Source organism: Aythya fuligula, chromosome 11 (assembly GCF_009819795.1).
Source record: "Aythya fuligula isolate bAytFul2 chromosome 11, bAytFul2.pri, whole genome shotgun sequence".
Classification (NCBI taxonomy): Eukaryota; Metazoa; Chordata; class Aves; order Anseriformes; family Anatidae; genus Aythya; species Aythya fuligula.
This window is the reverse complement of record NC_045569.1, coordinates 14,862,433-14,883,552: the sequence shown is the minus strand read 5'-3', so window position 1 is coordinate 14,883,552 and position 21,120 is coordinate 14,862,433. Positions and strand designations below refer to the sequence as shown.

General features: G+C 41.7%; 1 protein-coding gene across 9 annotated transcripts in view; it reads left to right on the top strand.

Moving 5' to 3' along the window:
• The window catches only part of AKAP13 (A-kinase anchoring protein 13), a 213,876-nt gene that overhangs the window by 156,176 nt on the left and 36,580 nt on the right, over window positions 1-21,120 (top strand). For 6 of the 9 annotated variants that reach the window (XM_032194919.1, XM_032194916.1, XM_032194914.1 and 3 more), the window contains 5 exons: window positions 5,880-6,250; window positions 9,368-9,421; window positions 12,682-12,744; window positions 15,124-15,307; window positions 16,539-16,647. In XM_032194919.1, the coding sequence (XP_032050810.1) occupies window positions 5,880-6,250; window positions 9,368-9,421; window positions 12,682-12,744; window positions 15,124-15,307; window positions 16,539-16,647 (781 nt within the window). The remainder of the gene's footprint in view (window positions 1-5,879; window positions 6,251-9,367; window positions 9,422-12,681; window positions 12,745-15,123; window positions 15,308-16,538; window positions 16,648-21,120) is intronic. The other 3 variants (XM_032194918.1, XM_032194921.1, XM_032194915.1) reach the window with 2 other exon arrangements.

Here is a 21,120-nt window from a genome sequence, read left to right as displayed (position 1 = left end):
TCAATGTGACTCCCTTAATAGGAAGGAAACACTCATTCTAAATACTTAAGGCCAATTCCAGGGAATAGTTTTGTTGCCAGGGTAACATACCTTTAATGCCTTTTTGCGTGCAAGCAGAAGGAAAATGTTTTCAAGTTTGCTTAAAATCAACAACAGAAGTCATTACTAACCTTAGTCATCTCTGTGCCCTTTGTGTTGCTCATGGATGAGAAGAGGAGGGAGGAGTGGGCGAAACCAGAGGTACGGATCAGCCTCCTGAGCAGAGGATACCTCACTTCAACATTGCCTGTTGGTCTTCTGCCATCTACAAAAGAGCAGCCCAAACATATTTGGAGGGCAATTGGGTTTTACTTTTTAGAAACCTTGCTTGTTGTGGATAGTTTAATGCACCCAGGAAATGCTGCAGAATGAAGGAGGACATGAACTTCCTTAGAGCATCCACCACATTGGTTTCAGCTCCGTGGAAACTTCTGCTTGGGTTCTGTATAGCTTTAACTAAATCAGACTTACCTGTTTGAGCCGTCACTGTTCCTGCTCTGAAAAACTAAATTTTCAGAGTAGGTTTCACGCTTTGCTTGCAGAGAAATATATATAATGAAAAAAAATTCTGTGTGGATAAATCAAATCAGATGATGTTGAGTATTTTCCAGCAGGACGGGAAACACCACAGCCTGGGCTAAGTGATCTCATGTGCTATGAATGAACAGTAAAGTCATCCTTAATGCATGTGGTAGGGCATAGAGCTCACCAGCCTCACCCTTTCCCATCTTACTCTCAAAGAGCTGGGGGACCCTGGATTCTGAGAATATAAGGCTGTTTGGCAGAGCAGAAGACTGTCTTCAATTCGCTTGTGGAGAATGAATTACAACAGCAGACTTTGTCATTCGAGTCTGATTTAATGGTTGTATGGGGATGCGTGGGAGAATAGTGCTGTGAGAACACAGTACTTTTTATAACGTATAGAGTTTTAGCTTTTTCCCTTTCTTTTATGTGGAAAGTTCACCTCTCCAAATACGCAAAGCAAAAATTAAAAGTTAAAACGAATAGGTAGTGCTACGTAGTGGGAGTGCCACGGGGCAAAAGAGGAGGTACTGGGGAGGTGGATCTTCAATTGCCAATGAAGAAAAGGCAGTGTGAGGAAATTTTCTTTGCAGAAAGGGAAACCTTTTCTTAATTTGGCAGCCCTTGCATTGTTCTCATCATTTGGTGGATTGCAGGCTTTGTCTAGAAGTGGTAAAGTTCAAAAGGTTTAAAAGTTTGGTTTAGGAAGTCATTCAAAGCTAATCACAACCCTACTCACTTTTTATTTTTTTTTAATTTTTTTTTTCTGTCTCTGCTTTGCTGGCTAACTCAATTCCCTGTGTCCCTTCTTTTCTACAGTTACCGTTATTTATATAAGGACCAGGGACACTCGTTTAAAGTACAGAGCTTGGTCCTTAATTCAGCCTAGCCCTTTATCTAGGCTATTGAGCACATCTGGTGGAAATGGAGGTTACAAATATTTTTGATAACCATTAAAATAAGTGCTGGATTTAATCTTTCTTCTGCAAAGTACTATAAGATACATTTGTCAGTTGTAGTCAATTCGTTATAATCCTAATAAGTACTACAATTTTCATATTTAATTGGGAAGAGAGAATCTGTTTATGAACAAAAAGCGGATCTCAAGCCTTTCAGTATCATGACTGCTAGTGGTATTGCTGGTCCTGTTCTTGTTTCCCCTTTGTATGGAGCAAGAGTTGAACTTTCATCTATGAGAGTTTTGTTGTTGTTTTACAAGCTGCTCCTTCTCTCTTAGCTGTTTAATACATTAAAAAAAATCGAGGAGGAATAAACTACTGTGTAGCCAGGCTCTTTGGGATGCTTCCATAAAAATAACGTGAAGTTCATGGACTTTAAGCCCTGGTTCTGTTCCAGGGCTGTGAAGAACTGAGGTCTGTGAAGTCGTGAAATCTGCAGGTGCCTTAGAGTGTCTCTGATGTTAGGTGGGGGCTTTCATAGCCTCCTACTTGCTGTCTCCTTTTTTCGCTCTGAATGATGCATGCTGAGCTGCATAACATCAGCTCCTGGGTTCAGATACCTTTAGCATTAAAACCTGGCTCGTTTTTTCAGACTTGAGAGGCTGTCACTGAAATCCAGAAACCACTTCCAACGTGAGGTTTAAGGCTCCAGCAGAATAATTTCTTTTATTTATTTTTTTTCTGCGTCAGTGCTTCATTCCCATGTCCTCGTCATCCTCCTCTTCCTTCTCTGTCTCTACCCAGCCGTCTGGGCAGACTTTGCAACACCCTTCTCGGATGATTAATGCTGCATAAGGTCATTTCTCACAATCATCTGGCAACGTCCTGGGGCGTAGCCCATACGCTTTGCTCATCTTAACTTTTAACCTGCCACTGAAATTCAATGTTACTAGGAAGTTTCTAAATGTGCCCCTTGGGAAATGATTCAGATGCAAGGCCCTTGAGAAGTCAGGGACCTGTAGCTCATTGTCAAAGAAAAGGGTTGCAACTTAATGTTTAGGTTCTGCCTTTGTTTTGGTTTGATCAAGGAAATACACAAATCCATAAATCTTCCGTATTTATTTTCTTGGAGTTACTGTTTGTCTCTCAGAAACAAAAACCAAATCCTCAGAAATTAAAATTTGGACAGAGGCGCTTTCAGCGGGGGAAAGCTATTCCACTCCAAATCATAAACACAGTGATAAATAATTTATAGGATGTCACTACAGAGGTTAACTTTGGGCATCCTGGAGCCAACAGCAGATCTGAATGAAAGATGATTCTGCTAGGTTATGTATCAAGCCAACTGAAAAAGTTGTCTCCCTTAATGTAATGGTATGCCAAATAAAGTTCAGGATGCCAAGGTCTTTTTTTTATTCTCCTTTATATACCACAACACCATTAATGTCTTTGTCACATGGAAGATTAGGGGACAGAGTAAGTTCATCTCTCAGCTTTTTGCTTGTTGTCATCAAGAAAATAATTGAAAGCACATTTCAATTTCTCTTATCAAGACCTCTTGCAGATTAATGGATTTAGTTGAGGAAGTTATCCTTCCCCCCCCCTACCATCTTAGTGATTTCTCTTATCCCTATTCAGGAAGAATTTATTGTCTTTCTCAAAATCTCTCTTTTTACTTTTTCCTGTTTATTTATTTATTTATTTATTACTAGTTCTCACCAAGTACTGTTTTCTGAAAGAAGAGAAAGTGCCCATTCGCATGTCTGCAAGGACACGAGTATTGTGGTCATAATTACAGGTTGAATTCATTGAGGTGCAATGCAGCAAGCCTAACCTGAAGAAAATTAATATTTCTTTTAACATTTTGTTATTCCTGTAGGAAAAGAACAAATTAGAGAGCCGTTTCCATTCTGCAAACAGGGTATTTTCTTACTCAAATAGGATTAAACAGCAACGTATATTTACTGGCACTTGGCCAGCTCACTAATTTTTTGCAGGGGTGGCTATGATATAGATGTTTCTTAGATGTGTCAGCCACCCTTGGCATTTTGCAGAGTCCTGGTCCTTCATATTAACTATTTTCATTTGTTTAAAACAAAACAAAAACAAAGAAAAAGAAACAAACAAAAAACCCCACAGATCATTTAAGTGAAGGAAGAACAATGTTTACAGCAATACACATGGGCCACAAGTTCAAGGAAACTGTTTATTGTGTTCTCTGGTCCGTCGGATGCTCTGGGTAAGACTTGAAGTGGACTAAATATATTGCACATTTTCAAATCTCTCTCTGAACTGCAATTTACAATAGAAACCCTAAATCTCCCCCCCTAGAGAAGCATTTTTTGTTCTGCCTTTTAAACTGGAGCAGTATTTCTTGTCGGGGAAATAAAAACTCCTTTTTTTAACTCTGGAGCTAATGCTCCCCTGTATGATTTGGTGTTCTGCGCTATTGTCACTAGATTAGGATCCAAACTTAATGCTCCCGAACTGTCCCATCCTTCCACTGCACAGCTGGCGTGTGGTCATCTCTCCTCCAGCTGTGCTGTTCTGATGTCTAACACTATTTTCCTGCGTCTCAGGAAAGCAAAGCAGACTGCTTCCTCTGAAGGAGTGTTATCCACATAATGACTACTTAATTTGTCTGGATTTAAGCAATTCAGTAAGCTCTCATCCTGACTCACACAAATATCAGATTATCTTGAATAATGCCAAACATAATCAAAAACTTTACAGGGCATGAATTTCAGTTCTCCCTGGCTTTAACCTCTACTTTCTATTTAAATACGTGTCAAATCCAATACCTTAAAGTTACGGTAAAATATTTCTACAATTTGCATAAATTTGTGGTTAATATTTGACATTCCTTGCCACGAAAGGAATGCCTTTGGGTATATTTTTACTGTGCTGTTTAATATTGGGTGTTAAAAGCGGCTATTGTGCTGTGCATGTTGTCTTTTTCTTTTCCTTTTTGATGAATGAGAGAGGGGAAATAGTGTGGCAGCATTTATTGAAACCACCTTAGGAAGTCTACCTGTTAAACTGGAAGAATAAAAAGGTAGCCAAAACTGAAACGGGGCTTCCCGTTACACTGTGAAATGCTTGATTGGAATACTTTAGCAACACTTGGGTGTCTTTTTATTTGATTTAATGGGAAGCTTTTGCCTTATAACATACACCCATAAAAGCTCCAGGGTGTCTGGAGCCCTTCACACTGCTGGGCTCAACGGGAATGGGAGGCGAGGATGCTGCTCATCCTCTCCCGCGTGGGTTGCGGTGTCCATCGCCCTTCCGAGAACAGGATTTGTGTTCTGCTGTCCTCTGCCAAAGGCGAGCTGACAGACTGCAGCTCCTTGAATGCTCAGCTTCTGCTGAGAACCACCGAGCGTGCTATTTGAGGACAATTAGCTGCTGTGGCTTTGGTGAATAGCCTATTATATATGATCCGACAGATCGTTCTGCCTATTATTATTTTAAATGATACAACGCAGGGCTCTGCAGGAGAATAAATTGAAACTTCCCACATCAGTCCCTCGGGGCAGACACCATTTCGGACTGAAGGTGATGTCAGATACATGCTTGTGTTTTTTATCCTAGCCACGGGGAACACAGAATAATCATAGGCTCTTTCTAGGCTGTATTGTCAGCACATGGCCTTTTGCCAAAGAGAACCAGTTTGGGTTCCACTGACGGCTTTTGGAACAAACTAAACCAAAAATTGCAGTATGAACCAAGACCTATAATGCTGTGGGCTGATGCTGTGGAACAGTATTTTTCAATTACAGTTGGATTTGAAAAAAAACTCTTCAAACCCTGGCATTAACTTTTTGCTTAATGGAAAGTAGCAGGGGATGGGGATTTAAGCCTTTACTTTTGTCTGGTTTCTGCTACTGAATAATTGTTCCTTTTGCACTGCACGGTGCAGCAGAGCAGTGTGTTGCCTTTGAGTTCTCGTGGCTGAAAACTGCAAACCTGTCCTGGGTCACCTGGGAGAAGCTGGCCTTGGTCAGCAGGAGTCCCCATGACCCGTTTCCCCCTTAATCACTCTCTGTCATTAACACCTGGTAAATCTTTGGCAGCTTTCTGCCCCTGACTGATAACAGGTTCAGCCAGAAACGGCAAGGGCAGGATTCTCTGTGCAGCATGAGGAGCGATAACACGGAGATAAAGGCACGCAGAGGAGCCGAGCCCAGGGTTATGGCAGCTGGGGTCTCATGGGATGTGTTTCAACCTCTTTTGAAACCAGAGCAAAAACTCTCATTCTTGTCACTGCTGATTTCGCCTCATGCTCTCCACTAAGAAATCTCTCGGCTCATGTGAAATATAGATGTTCTTTATATTTATTAAAAACGATGCTTATTTGAAATGTTAACTGTACTCCCTTAGCTTCACCTTCATTTTAATTTGTGTTTCCCTCCGCAGCAGCCTGAGGAGGAGCAGTCTGCTTGTGATGTCACCAGCTCCAGTTCTTCCGCAGATGACACCATGTCCTTGGAAAGGAACTCGTCCCTGGGCAGCGACACGTCCCTTCCCTTCCCGCCTGCAGTGAGCTTCATGCAGCCCAAGGACAGGCGCAGCCTGGATGGGAGCTGCACGAGCGTGATAGCCCCAGAGGGAGGAGAGGGTGAGCCCGCTGGTTTGGGAGAGAAGGACGAGGAACTGGACAGCATCACTGATGTGCCCACTCCTTCCTCCGTCCTGAGAAACTCCATGCGGCCGCTGTCACCTTTCCGTCGCCACAGCTGGGGGCCAGGGAAGAATGCCACCAATGAAGCAGAAATCAATCAGAGGAGGTGAGTGGAGAGCTCATCTGCTTTGCTTTGTACCCGCTCGCACAGAGTTATCGGAGCTTTGGACTCAGTGTGATAAAACGAAAAACCTGAGGATGTCACTCTTAAATACTCTTCTTTTTTTCACTTACAGGAGTGAAAACATTCTCCTAACTTACATATTTTCAATTAACTTTCAGGATGAAAGTATTTAATACCAAAAGTACACTGTAGCTTTCCAGAGGACAGAAGGAATAACTCAAAGCTAATTAGAGCGAATGGAAATACCTTGGGACAGGTCTTCCATCTGAACTGTCAGCACCTCTTTCTGTAGGAAGGGCTTTGTTAAAGGATTTACTGGAGTGTTAAATCTCATTGACTGCAAAATAAACACAGCCATTATTGCTTTGGCTGTGTATTAAGAGAGAGAACAGGTCCCAGGGTTTAAAAAGAGGTGTAGAGGCTCCTCATTTGGTGTAATGGGAAGGTGGGTAGTCTCTGCTGGACTGTTGATAATTTTTTTAAGGAACTGGTTCTACCTGAGTCTCTTGTGGACAGTAAGTCCCATCTAACACATCACCATGTCCCCAGGAAGATTCTCCCTCTTCTCTTTTGTTTTTTCAGAAGAGGGGCAGCTATAGCAGGCCATGTGCCTGTAGGAATAAAAGGTGCTCAGCCTTCCATCTCAGTGGGGAAAAATGAAGATGATGCAGGCCAGTAACAGAACTGGTGTGATGTTCACAACCGTGCCCAGTGCAGACGGGCACTGTTTGGGCTGCAGAACACTTGGGGTCAAACCCTGCCCTCTCTGAAACAGGTGTAGGTTTGGCCATTGTTTTTCATACATTTTAATGCTCACAGGGCAAATGCAGGCAATGGTTATGGCAGGGTCAGGGGGCCGTCTCCTGCCACAGACCCCTTGAAGACCTGCAGAGGCTGCGAGGCACAGCAGTGTTGCTCCCTGTCTGCCTGCCCCAGCTGAGTGCTGCTGTCAACATGGGCAGCAGGCTTTTAAGATAACTGGAGCCATTATATTTATGATGCCATTAAATTAAAACTGGCCACTGAAAACAGGTTCCTAGAAGGTTGTTACTGGCCCACTAGGATAATGCAGTGAGAGGCAGCAGTCCTCCAGTGGAAACTTGTGCATCCTTTACACATTGGGATATGTGTGGATTACTAAAGGAATATCATAGACCCTTCAGATTTTAATATAAATGTTGAAAAACATTCAGGACCCCATAAATAACATAGGGTGAAAGATTTTTTATTATAATTGTTATTCTGTTAACTGCTGCTGCCTTTTTTTTGGCTTCATTTGTGGTCTCCAGGTAATATTTCAATAAATTAGGCAATACCTATCTTTTAAAGCTACAAAAGACTCAACGTCAGGTATACGTGCAGGTTTATGACAGCATGAGTCCATAAGCTCATAAACTCACTTAGAAAGATTTATTTTTAAGTGTAGGACCTGTTATGTAAGGTTTTCCGAGGGTAATAAACTGCATAGCTGGCAATTACTGCTAACGCTTAACAGATGGGGTTAAATTCTTCTGCATCAGAGTTCAGAGGCAGTTTCTGATATGGGAAAATACATTCATTGTAAATGCAAGACGATTTCAGTAAAGGAACAGTAATTATTCTCATATGGTCTTAGATGCAGCTGCCGCTACGTAAGGCTAGCTGCCACATAGGTCAATTAGAAAAGAAAAGCTGGGAGGGTCTTTGCTGCTGATTTGATTCCAGTTTGTTTTTGTGTTCCTGTTACGAAGGAATTTGGATTATTTGTTTTTGTTTTTTTTCTTTTCTTTTATCTTTGTTCTTTTCATACGTGGCTGTTGTGATGTTGAGATTCTCGTTGCTTAGCAAGCAATGAGAAATACCAAGGAAGTGGAGCCCAAACAAGCGGTTTTCGTACAAGTCAGTTAAACCTGGGGCATGTGCTTATTTATTTCACATGCAGTAGATGCTTTTCCATTTAAAGGGGAAAAGCCCTTATAGTAATTTGACTTTTGCAACCCTTTGAAAGGAAAATATGTGGAGCACAAGCTTTTACTAAGAGTAGGACCTGTGCTTCCCCCCATCACCCCATGTCTGTGCTCCCACACCTCCTTTGCCTCCCGTGGCACTTCATTGCCCCATCAGCGAGCAGGTTGCTCTCACTAAATGAGCAGGAAATGAGCCAGAAAAGAAGGAATTGCCACCAGACCCAACCCAGGGAGCGGAGTTGGGCTCCACATGGCAACAGGGCCACTTGCCTTCACAAGCAACTGTGGAGGCAGCCAAGCTGCAGAAGATGCCTCCAGCCCCAGCCAGGGTCTTGCAGCCTGGTCCATCCCCCAGTCCCACCAGAAACCATCCCGTCCTGACTACACAGGGAGCAGAGCTGGGCTTGAACAGAGCTGCTAGGGCAGGACCCAAGGAGCCTACCAAAAAAAATCCATCTTCTGTAGGATTTGGTCTTTTCCAGTGTTGTGTTTTTGGTTTGTAAGAGGGATGAGCATAGCAAAATGTTCACAGAAAAGATTAAAAAAAAAATTAATCATCTTAAGGAAAATGTGAGAACATGCTTAGTTCCCCTCTGCTCCTCCTCTCTCCTCAAACACACTTAATGGATAATCCTCGTGTCGACATTTTGCTTTTAAAAATACAAAGAAAACTAACAAGGCTTCCACAAAAGCATGTTCATCCTTCAGTAATTCCTAACATTCACGGCGGATTTGAAATGCCTGTCTTTCAACAATAATGCAGTGTTTTTCACGTTCGTGTCTGAGGGAAGAAATGCCTGCATTTTTCACTGATGGATTAAGCACTGCAAAACTTGAGCCATTGTTAATCACGGTTGTTAACAGCTTCTGTCAAGTATTTGTCCTTATCTAAACTTAAAACTGACCTGGCTTGGGCAGCAGCTAGGTTGCAACATGGTCAGTACCTGTTAAACCTTTCTGTAAAGGGAAAAACATTATTTGTGAGAGAGAGGAGGAAAAGAGAGGCTCATTGCTTCCTTCAGTACTTTGTTTTGTGTGTTCTTTGTACTTCCATTCTCTCTGTTGTTTGTCTGTTGGATATTACTCCTTCAGCTGCCATTTGTTCATTTTGTTCCATCCGAGTGTCTGACCACTGTCCATGATTCATTTTCAGTTCAATGCGAGTTCTGGGGGATGGTATAAAGAAGCCTCCCATTCATAGGAGAAGGTATAAAGCCAGCTAATGTGACTAACCGTTTGGTGTTTGAGTGTCTACTAACCCCATACCATCATCCTAGTAAACCTGGAACTAGTCCCTACCTCTCAGAGCATTCCTGGTAGAGTTGTACCCCCTGCTTGGCTGCCTTCCCTCGCCAGCCTGACCCAGGGCAGTTTTTCTGACCTGCAGAGCATAATCTCAAGCTGTTTTCTCTAGAATGATGTATTAATAACCTGAAGACATCTCAGAACTCATATTTTAAGTCTTTGGCATGAGTAAGATTTGGGCTGTATTAAAATAACTGTTTACTTGGAAGCGTGTGCCTGACTTGTACCTAAAGCACATCCGAGACTTGTGCCAGGGCGTGCAGGAGGGGCACCTGGAGAGGGGATGCACCGAAGCGATCTCAGAGGTACAGAACGCTCTGTACATCTGCAGCTTCTTAACTTAAATGGCTTTCATTTTGCTCTTTTGCTGTTTTTTAAAACCATCTCCTTAACATATAGAAAGTGTTTTTTTCGTTACTTCCACGCATTTCCTGGTGTGTAGCACGCTTTCAGTTCCTCGCCCATCACGCAGGTCTGTATTTTCACTCACGTAACCTTTCAGCAGTCTCCTAACACAGAAAATAGAACACTGAATTTTTGACTCAGCAACCCTGCAGACTGGCCACATCTATACGTTTGTAGGTTACCAAAAAAAAGAGAGAAGTTTAACCTCTCCCCTTCCGGGGTTCAACCTCTTCTGGTCTCACCCTAGCCTGCAGCTTCTCCTCCTGCAGCAGGTTAACTGAGGATTTCTCTTCCCTTGAAATGGCTGCGGTTGGTTACCTGAAGTGCGTGTTAGCTGTGTGCGTAAACAACCTACTCTATTTCCACAGATGGAAAAAATGTTTCTAGGGCCTTACCATGCATCAGCATAAATGAAGCCACATGAGCAGGGCTGTACAGTTCAGGAGAGGGCTCTTAAAGGAAAGGCACAAGAAAGAACATGCTTTTTTACTTCTAAGAAGCCACTTTATTTGCATTGCTCTGCTCTGGAGATAGAAGCGCAGCGCTCATCTTCTCAGCTCATGCAAATGATCATCTTTTTAGCATTTGGCTGTTAATGCTACCACAGCTCCTACACAGGAGACCTTGAGTCATAATGTCCTGAAACGGTGAACTTGTACGTAAAGTCACAAAAACGTCTCAAAGAGGCAACCTAAAATACCTGGTCAGTTTTGAGAATGTTGTGATATCCCATTCTCTTACTATTTTCTGGCCTCCCAACCATTTTGATATTATCTACCACCAGTTGCAGAGCAGGAGCCTGAAACTAATTCCATCAGTTTGTGCTCTCACACGAGGCTGTTGTACATAACAGCTCTCCCTCCTCCCCATGTCTTTTTCTGTAAAGGGTTTTTGCATGCTATACAGTGATCTTGTTCTTGTTTTTATGGTGTTGCCAACAGATTGTGGGTGGCTCACCAGGAGCATTATAATTCTGGAAGAGGCTGCTTTCCATAGCCCTTGCCAAAAGGCCTTTATCCTTCCCTGAGATCTTCCACCACTTCCTGGCCTCCTTCTGCATGTATGCACAGCTCCTCTCCCTCCTCTCCTCTGCCTCCCTTTCCTGCAGTTTTAGCACTTGGTGTTGTCGCTGTAACGTGTTACAACAGTCAGAAATAGGGCATCTTTTAAAGTGCTGTATCAGGTGTAAATGGTGTATAGTTTATTTAATGAGGAGAATTCTCTATTCTTCAATTCTGAAGTGACCACACAAAATTGCTGACTTCTGCACACAAGTCAGTGGCAGGAGGCGACAGCTCCAAGGGCCCAGCAGTGTCATGGCCACAAGCAGATGGCTGGGGGGAGCAAGAAAAGAGAGAGCATGGTTGATACCTTCCTTGGGGTATCGTGGTGTAGTTGATCATGAAAAAGTCCTTGAAATATTGGCATGTGATGGGAAGGTCTTCACAGAGAATAGTTTAGGTACCGAGCTGAGAGCTACCAGTGAAGAGCACCTGGAGCACCTGGGTGCAAAACCATAGGTACTTCAGAGACATCCTCACCCAATTAACATCCTTAATAAAGCAGATAGTAATTATCTGCACTCCAACACTGAATACCAGCCACCAAATCCTTCCTGTATGTTTTCAAGATTGTGCTGTGTATGGAACCAATCCAAGGACTTGGCAAGTGACAGATGTAGTCAGTGGCTTTAAACCTTCCTTTATGCCATCTGAGGTTTCTGGCGTTCACAAATCCTGGCCCAGGGATGCTTAGACTTGTGCTGCTCATTTTGTAGGCTCCTAGCCTGGAGCAAAGCATGCTCTGGCCTCGTCCTTTCCATGCGTGGATCAGATGCCAGGGGCTGGGAGCAGGACTGGTGCAGCACTGCGTTGGCAGATCTGTGCTGATGCAAAATTTCCTTCTGATGGGTACATTTCCTGGACAGCTTTTCCAGTATTTAGGGGTCTTTTGTATGCCGTAGCTGACAAAAAGATTGATTTCTTTGTGTCTGCAAAACCTGCAATTGACCCATGAGATTGCAGAGAAAAAATAACAAAAGCAGTATTTAAAATGACAACCAAAATATTTGCATTCTGTATTTGCATTGCTTATGTCTTTCCTGATGTAACTTCAGATTCTTTTGGGGTATGGGAGCTGAAAGGTTTTCTAGTCAAAGCACTGCTTGAAGGACCCTGATTTGAATTAATCCCAAGTTAATAGCAAGACAAGCTGTTTTTTTTCTCCCCAGCCTCTTTCGCTGATTTGCTGTGCAGCTTTTCAGAATGTAACTCTCCATCCTTACTTTTCCCAAGTGTAGCCTGAAGTTATTAATTCTTGTATGGAGGGCATTACGTGATTAAATATTTGTAAGGGGTTCTTTTCCTGGTTTTGGAATGAGAGGTACCAGAAAAATACTAATCATGACTAACACAATGGCCTTGTGATTACTTATGCAAAACTGGCTTTGCTGTGTTTCAGCCCTGCGTTCCCCCAAAACATCTCTCCCCACAAGGAGCAGTTTCTCTGGTCCATTGTATACTCACGGGTGGGATGGGTTTGAGGGAAGTACAGGCTGTCCTGCTACCCGTTTGGTGTGTTCTGGCAGCCAGAAATATGTTTATTAGCTACTGCATTATTTCTGAGTTATTTGTGTGTGTGTGTGTTTGGTTTTGTTTTAAGATATTGAAGAGTGAGAGTCTTTTAACATTCCCCTGTTCCGTAACAATCCAATAATCACCGCCCTTTTCCTTTCTTTGCCTCTTTTGATGTTCCCAGTTTGAGCTGGTGTCCCTCTGGTGTACAGTTCACTGCCATGGTTCCTGACTTTAATTGTAGAAGGTATGGTATAAATAAATGTGCAGCAGCAGCAACGGAGCACCGCAAAAACTGTGTTGTCAGCTTTTCATGCAAAATCTTTTCCTCTGCTGTTCTGGCTAAAGTGTGCACGTGTCTGTTTGCTTCATCTGCTATTTCGGCAATTAGTCATGGTAATGGGTCTTCTAAACTGGGATGCAGGTGAAGGTGGTGGCTGCTTTTCGTTGGCTTTGAGTGTTCAGGAAGCCACGCTGTTGGTTTGAGCTGCTCTGCTCCGTGGTGATTTTAAGATGCGTTTTTGTGCAGCAGTGATCGTAACACTAATCGTGACAGCCAAAAAATCAAAATGAGAGTTACTGTGATTCAGCGCCGCTTTGTTCTGGGCAGATCTTGTAAAGGATTTAAGTTCATACAGACTTGCTCTTTGCAAATCGAAAGCTCCAGTTTCTTCTTCAAAGAGGCTGGTCATGTAAAATGTTAAAAAAACAATCCGATAACCACAGATGAAAATTTCCAAGGCACTCAATGTTTGCTCCTTCTGTAGAAAGTCCCAAAGTTGAGATTAATGCTTCCAGGTCAGATCTTCACCTGATTCTGTGATTTAATGCAATTGGAAGCCAGTCTCCCGGAGTTCATAGCTTCTGTTTTCCCCTGGCAGCTCTTGCTGGTAGTGGGTAAAGCTCTTAAAACTCTTTCTGAAGACTAGACAATGAGAAAGAAGTTAATCTGTCCTTCAAGTTATGGAATTAATTCCACTTGGGCTACCTACCCTGACTAACAATTACAGGCTAATATCACCAACTCCTCGCTGCCTTATCACGTAGCTAATCACCTTGCAGTTTTGAGCTGACTTGTGTCACAACCAACTGCATTTTTTTCTGTACTATATGATGTCATTGTTACTTGGGGGTAGAAGAACAAATGTTCCTGCACCCTAAATAACTGGTATCAATAGGGCTGATTTCTCTTTGCAGGTATCTTAGAACAAGCCTTATAATGCCTGTTATCGATACACAAAAATCAAAATCTTCCTAAAGCAGATTAAATTGTAAATGCCTTGACCAGTCTCCTTCTTGTTAATCAGCATGAAACAAATCTCAGGAAAAATCACTAAATCTTCTTTCTCAAGGTTTATTGCAAATTTTGCTTCTAAGTTGCCTATTTATCAATATGCTTCAAAATGGACTCAGAACATCAATCACTACTGTGCAAGTCTACCTGAATTTAAAGCTCCTCTGGTTGTTTAAATAATCTGTACAGTCTGCAGTGTGTTTTCCCCTTCATATGTTCGTGTTAGCTTGCTGGCCACTTTGATGTCAATATTAGCCTCAAGCCAGGGTATATATTCAGGGTATTCTTGGCTTCAGACTAACAGCACTTTGTGAACATAAGGTCAAACATCAGCCGTACAGATGTCCAGGGAGGTGAATCCATAAAGTGTGCACATTAACCCCAAACAGGAATGGCAGTGGGGTTGTGGATCTTGGCAGGAGGATCATGAGGGTCAGAAGCAGAATATGAGGGTTAAGAGAGATCAGATGGAGACAGTCATGTTTATAAAAGGAGTTCTTTGGTGTAGGTGAAGAGAGGGTGTATTAACTTTATTTTCTGTAGATGTCACTTATCTATGAGCAGCTTCTGTCTCTGCAGAGGTTGTCCAAACCTTTTATAACTCCCATGTTCTGCAATCAAAAGTTTGATATTTTGATTGTCACTGAGTGATTATGTCTGGCTCCATTGGACAGACCTAGCTTCATCATCAAATGATAAAATAACATTGATTGGCTCGTGGAGACAACATTTATTGAATTTTAAAAAGAGAGAGAGAGGCAGAGGAAGAAAATAAGAAGGGAGAAAAGAAACCAGCTTTGGCAGAAAGACATTATTGGCGCCAAAGCTTTGTGCAGTGACAAGTGCTAACTAGATTCAGATGATATGTCTGCAAACATGAACATTGCGTGCAGCCCAGTGCTGATTTTGTGGCTGCTGCGAGGGGCGGTGGACCAACGCAGGCACTGTTGTGCTATGCAAGGTAGTTTAGTTTGGGTGGCTTTATTCCAAGGGGGAACCTGATACAAAGCCGGCAAATAGAATATGTAGAAATACCAAAATTTGTGGAAGCAGTGTTTCTATTCCGCTGTGCACCACTCAAGAAGAAAAAAGAAAAAGCACTGGGCAAGTCCATTGACCCAGGAGTTGAAGGGTTCTCAAGCAACTGCTGTGTCTCATTAGAAGCACAAGATGCTTCTGAATACAACATAAATATAAATCCCTCCCCTGCTATCTGCACTCAGTCATTAAGAAGTAACATGCTGAGGAATAGCATCAGTGTTTCCATGCACACTTCAGCTAGTGACTGCATTCTGAGTTTGTCAGGATCTAACCTGCATGGTTTCTCTTCAGTTACAGCCTAGAAGGTCTTGCTGGAGATGCTGGTGAAAGCAAGAAGCCCTCTGCAAACTTGGAGGCAGCTTCTCTGAGCTCCAAAGACCTCAGACGGAGTCCACTTGCCAGCAACCAGTGTGGGTCCCTGGTCTTGCTCACCGAAGAACTTGAGCAAGGGGAAATCGGAGACTATGATCGCCAGGTAAAGCTGTCCAACTACTATTAGATCTCTAGGAGATTCTACATCACACTTTTAAAAGTCATTTTTCAAAGTGACAGCAAAGGCTTTCACCCTGTATGTGTAATATTATTCAAGTTTTCATTCTTAACACAGAAGAATTTTCACTTTGTTCAAATTTTCTACTTGATTCTTTGGGGCAGCGTGGTTGATGGGAGAACTCTTAGAGTGGAGAACAAGAATCTTGCCGGTTTTCTTCCACTGATTGTATGTATAATCATGGGAAAGTTAGTAACTTTTTAGCATAGATATAGTGATATTTTCAATAGCAGGTGTTGTAAGAGTTCAGCACTTAATGCTTATGTAGTCTTTTGTTGTTCTGAAATGCAAGTACCAAGTAGTAATTTATCTGTCAAAGTTTTAAGGTTTATTTTCCTATTTTAAGAGGAAAATGAAGTTGTTTTTTCTTTCATAGACATAACTAGAATGAAAAGGCATATTATTATAAGCAACAGTTAAGCAAAATGTTAATTGCACATGAAGCAAATTTAGTGTGATCTCTGGAGCAGAGGTCTGTGATAGGTATTAAGGACAGATGGGTCAAAGATGTTATGAGAGTCTCTGTTTATTTTTATAAAAGAAGCAATTATGGTCTTAAATACTTTAAATACCCTGGATTTCTGAGCCTGATGCTTCAGCTGTAGGGCTTCCTGGGTACCTGCCAGAATCATTAGCCTGCCAGCCTGTTTACCTCGTAGAGTCACTGCAGTGAGTGACACATCAAGGCAGTAAATGGGTCTTACAAGATCTGACCAGTGACAGCTGGTATGTCAAGGCTCTTATGTCTTCTCTTGCATGGAGGAATGGCATTTTTGGGGAGCACAGTTAAAAATTAGATTTTTTACCATGTTGCTCCACTGAGGAGCTGGAATCACAGTGGTAATTTCCGTGGCCATCAGACAGTTACCAACATCCACTTTATAATATCTTGCAAGACAAGCAAGAAGCCAGTGTCTCTGTTCCAAATGTAGTTGCCTTCCACTGAAAAGACAAAACAAAATGTTGCATTTCACTTCTGTGATGCTGCTTGCATTTTTTGTTTCCTTGCATTTTTCACCTATTGCCTTATACTGGGATCATTTAAATATTCACTGTTCAAAAGTGTGAATTTTTGTAAACAGGAATTGTTCTGCAGTTGGGATGCTGATGCTGTGCTTGACATATTTGCCCAATGTTCTTATTTTCTGTTCTGCAGATGCATCCAACCTCACAGCCACAAGGATTTAATTTCTGTACTTCATCTGTTTCATCACCACTGACCAAATCTGTGTCTCTAATGTCAATTAGTAAACCAGCGCTGGACAGTGAGTAACACAGTTTTCCCTTATGCTTATCTATTCTGTCATGTGCAATATCTACCTACCTTCCCAAGGCAGAATTTACTAGTACTTGCTCTTTCTCACCTTTATTATGTGAAATACATGTTTTCACTGCAGCATGGAATTGTGGGTGGAAGACCAGAACTTGTTCAGCTTAGTTCCATATTTTTTTATTCACAATATATCCCTGATGTTTCTAATTCCGTTGGCTTTGTTTCTTAGTTAGACTACTGGTGTGAAAAGTACGATTGACTGAGTTTATTGTTAAAACAAAAAGAGTATGTTTGAATTTTGCACCCTTTCAGAATTTCTTCCTTTGATGTTGAGGTAAATTCCATTTGAGATCTTCTATTCCTACTTCGGGATTCGTTTTAAAGTAGATACAGGCCTTGGTCTCCTTGGGGGAGTTTGTTGCTGTTTCTTTTATTTGAGATAAATTTTTTGGGGCAGATGGGTGTAATTTACTGAATCTCATTCCTGAAGAAAATAGCAAAAGTTGATTAGGGGAAATTTTTCAAATTAGTTTAGCCTAATTGAAGCAATAAAAAACACTTAATTTTGCAACTTCATTGAGTTGATTCTTTCAGCTGAAAAAAAGTCATTCAAAAGCTGCAGCTGGATGTGCTTAGGAAGGGCCGTGTTACACATGCTTTCATTTTATTAATTGCCAGCCAGAAAATATTGACTTTTTAGATCAGATCTTGTCAGTCAGTGATGATTCCAGAGCTTTTCCTCTTTACTGATGTGCTTCTTTCTTTGAGTTATGAGATACAAGTCTTTTTGCTGTTGCATGCGATTAGGAGCACAGGGCAGCAGCCTGGTTGAGGGCTCGCCGGTGCCAGTAGGTATGATTAGCACAACCTTGCTTCCTCCACAAAACCAAACCGCCACCTTCTTTGTGTGGTTAGTTAGCCAAGCACCTCTCCGTTAAGTCAGCAGATGGCTTTACGTGGTGGTTGGATGCCCTCAGTTTAGTCACTGAGATGCATCCTGGTGCTGTGCTGCTGACATTAGTGACAAGCTGTTAATTTGAGTGGAGAAATCAGGTGCAAATGGAGTGGAGTGGAGGAACTGCAGGTTCTGCAAAGCTGAACGAGGAAAGGTGCTGCAAGGAAAGGCATTTTGTTCATTTGGGAGGCTTGCTGAAAGAAGCTCACAGAGATTGTGTCTCGTAGGAGACGTTTCTAAATTCTTTGCCATCGTTCTTCGATGATTAATAAGCATGTGCTCTGACGGATGTGGCCCCAGCAACAGTAACCAAAACACTGGCAGATCTGTCCCATGAAAAGACCGGCCCCTGCTCCATACCGTGGCACGCCCTCTTTCCTCCTGGTGTTGAAGGCCTTCATTATTTATTATTTTTTTTAAGCAACCAATTTCTTGGCATTGCATCCAGTTGCTAACCAAACACTGTAAATAACTCGGCTAACTCCCAGAAAACACGCGCCCTGGGGGCTGGGAGCACCCAGCAGGCTGATGCTTTTCTCCCTCTTGCTTGAGAGTTTCCTTCAGGCTCTCCAGGGAAGCTATGACAGTGGAGGTTTCACAGAATGGTTGAGGTTGGAAGGGACCTCTGGAGGTCATCTGGTCCAGACTCCTTGCTCAAGCAAGGCCATCTAGAGAAGATCACCCACAAAGCAAGTCCAGGGGTTGCTCGGGCGCATATCCAGAAAATGTGCCTGCACCATTTCCAGGATTTGGGCCACTGTCTTGGAATATGACAAATTACCAGCTTGCCACTCTTTTCTGGCAAGATGACTCACATTAAAAACATCATCAAAGCCTGAGCTGGTGGTAGACAAGTTAGATTATCCCATCCACAAGGACTGTGGAAGAAATAGCAGGGTTAGTCTTCTGCTTTGAGGTCTTCTGCTGTGAGTTTTGGGTGCTGGAGCTAAAAATGACTAATGCTTCTGTGTGTGTTACTGTTTCAGTAGTTAGTTTGCAACACCTCAGAAGGGCCTCATTTTTATAGGAAGATGGTTTCTAAAAATTGCTGCATTTTGAGGTAGTTGAAGTGAGCATCCAAAAGGATTACTCACCTTGAAAATTTAGGTTACAGAGTCTCTTCCCAACTCTGATGCTTTACTAAATTTGGAAGTTTTTTGGTAAATCATTCCTCTTTAGTCACTTTGAAAGAGGAATAGGGTTTCTGGATCGAGTTGTGATCATGAATGCACGCGAAGCAGCTTGGTACCTTATACAAGAAGGTCTGGGAGTCTCAACTCTCCTGTATCACCTACCTTTAACATTCGTTTTATTGCAGCAGAACACTTCAGAGCTGTGCAAGAAATCCTTGATTTCATGGAGATATATTCTAGGAAAACTAAATTATTATTCTAGGAAAACTAAATTATCAATGTTTCTACATTTCACTTTCATAAATTTATGGGAGGTAATTAAAAAAAAAATCCCTAACCCCTTTAAATATGTCTGGATGAGAAGAAAGCAACGTGTTTTGCACAAAAGCTTTGAAAATTAAATCCAGTCGAGTAAACATATGGAGTGCTTTCTGTTATTGTTCCCATATATTGCTCTAAGTATTGAGGCAGAAGCAGTTTCCAAGACTGAGTTTCTAACCCACACTCCCATCTGATGTCTCAAATGTTCCAGGAGTTGCTGTGGCCATTCACTACTGTTAATTCTTTAGCATTTTATAGAGGGAGGTCACGAGCTGTTGGCTGGAGCGCTCGGAAGACTGCTTTCAGCTTTGGAATAGCAAATTTCCAGTGTGGAGCATTGTTATAAAGCCAGGAACTGCTATAAATAAAACCACTGAAATGGAAGTTGAATTGAGCTGTGCTGGAGGAGGTTGTTCTATTTACAGTAAAGTATTATTGTTCATCTTGACTTTTAGTCTAAATAGACAGTAGACTACAGAAGAAAGAAAGCAGTGTTGCCTAGTCATGTTCTTCAGATGTTGGACACCAGAAGATGTGCTTTGAAAAGCAGTCTAAACAAAATAAATGCATGAAGTCTTTCCAATTAAGAGTTCTTCACTCTAAATGCCTTTCACTAGGTCCAAACGTAGGGTCGCTCTGCTTAACAAAAAAAAAAAGTATGTACATGAATTGAAAAACTGTGCACATACTTTTACCTAAACTTACTAGGTGATTGGCATTTATGACTGATGGCTGAAAGAAATTTTCAGAGGAGTGAGCTTTGTGTTGGTTGCATTGCATGAAAATTCTTCAGATAATATTTTTATATTTTGATTTCAGTTTTGGGGTACGATATCAGCAATTCAGAAACTTCTTACTGTTTTATTGTTTAAAATTCATTTTCTTTTATTATACAAAAATATCTTATTGTCTGAAAGGATATGCGTTTGTTCAAAGGGAGTAATATTTGCTACTTCTTTCCGTTGGAAGTCTTAAACTGATAAAATCTTTAACTTCTTCTACCTGTTGTGCAAGCAAATTAGTTTATTCATTACATGGAATGGCTTGAAAACGCCTGAATAAAGGTATTTGTAAAGTAAAGTAAAGGTATTTGATGTAGGTGCTTAATGAAGATGCGTACTGCCCCTAGATCAGACCTGTCCAGGAGCAGAGTTTCCCCAGCCCTGTCCCAGTCATCTTTCCCAAGGACACCTTAGCCCTTCCCCTTTGAGGTGATTCACCTGCATGACCAGAAAGCCGATGTCCCCAGAGCACTGGGGTGATGGGTATCCAGCAGCCTGATCTTTGTCAGATCACAGCACGGAAGTTTCCACCTGGGGTTGCATGATGAGGAGGTTTGGGAAGTCCAGTTCTTGGATATCTCCAAGAACTCCATGAGAGGTGTTAAGCAATAACAAATTGCTTAAAAATTTGGGGACTAGTTAGGTCCTACATCTCATTTCAGAGAAACCTGTACTTGTAAAGAATTTTTGCTGCTATGTGAGCACTGCTCTTAAAATAAATTACTTTTAAACAGGAACTGCAGTAAAACTGTTTTTTAATTTGCAAATTTTTTCAGATGAGGCCATAAACAAATAGCAGGAATTCTTGGAAAAGTGCGTAGCAATGGTAGATAACTATAACTTCAGAAATTGACATGAGTAGAAGGCAGAGCAATAAGATTTAAAAAATAAATAAAAATTGAACTTATTTCTATTATCCTCCCGATAATGGGAGTTTTGATGTCACAGCCTGATTGCAAAATTTGGCACTGTACTTGGTAGACTGCTAGGCAAGGCCTGGACAGGATGCAGAGGGGCTTTTCTCATGTTTAGGCAATTTCTTTAAAACAAGGACTGTGAGTTTAAGTAGAAGGCAGTAGAAAAGATGGTGGGTTTTTTTTGTTTGTTTTTTGTTTTATGTTGGGGAAGAAAAGAAAGGAAATTTTGGTCTCTTAATTTTAAAGCCGAAAGTTTTGAAGGACACATTACCAAAATGTTGTGTCTTTATTTAAGAGGTAGAAGCAGCAAGAACTTCTACAGGTGGATTAAGTCAATATTTCATATAAAGTATCCTT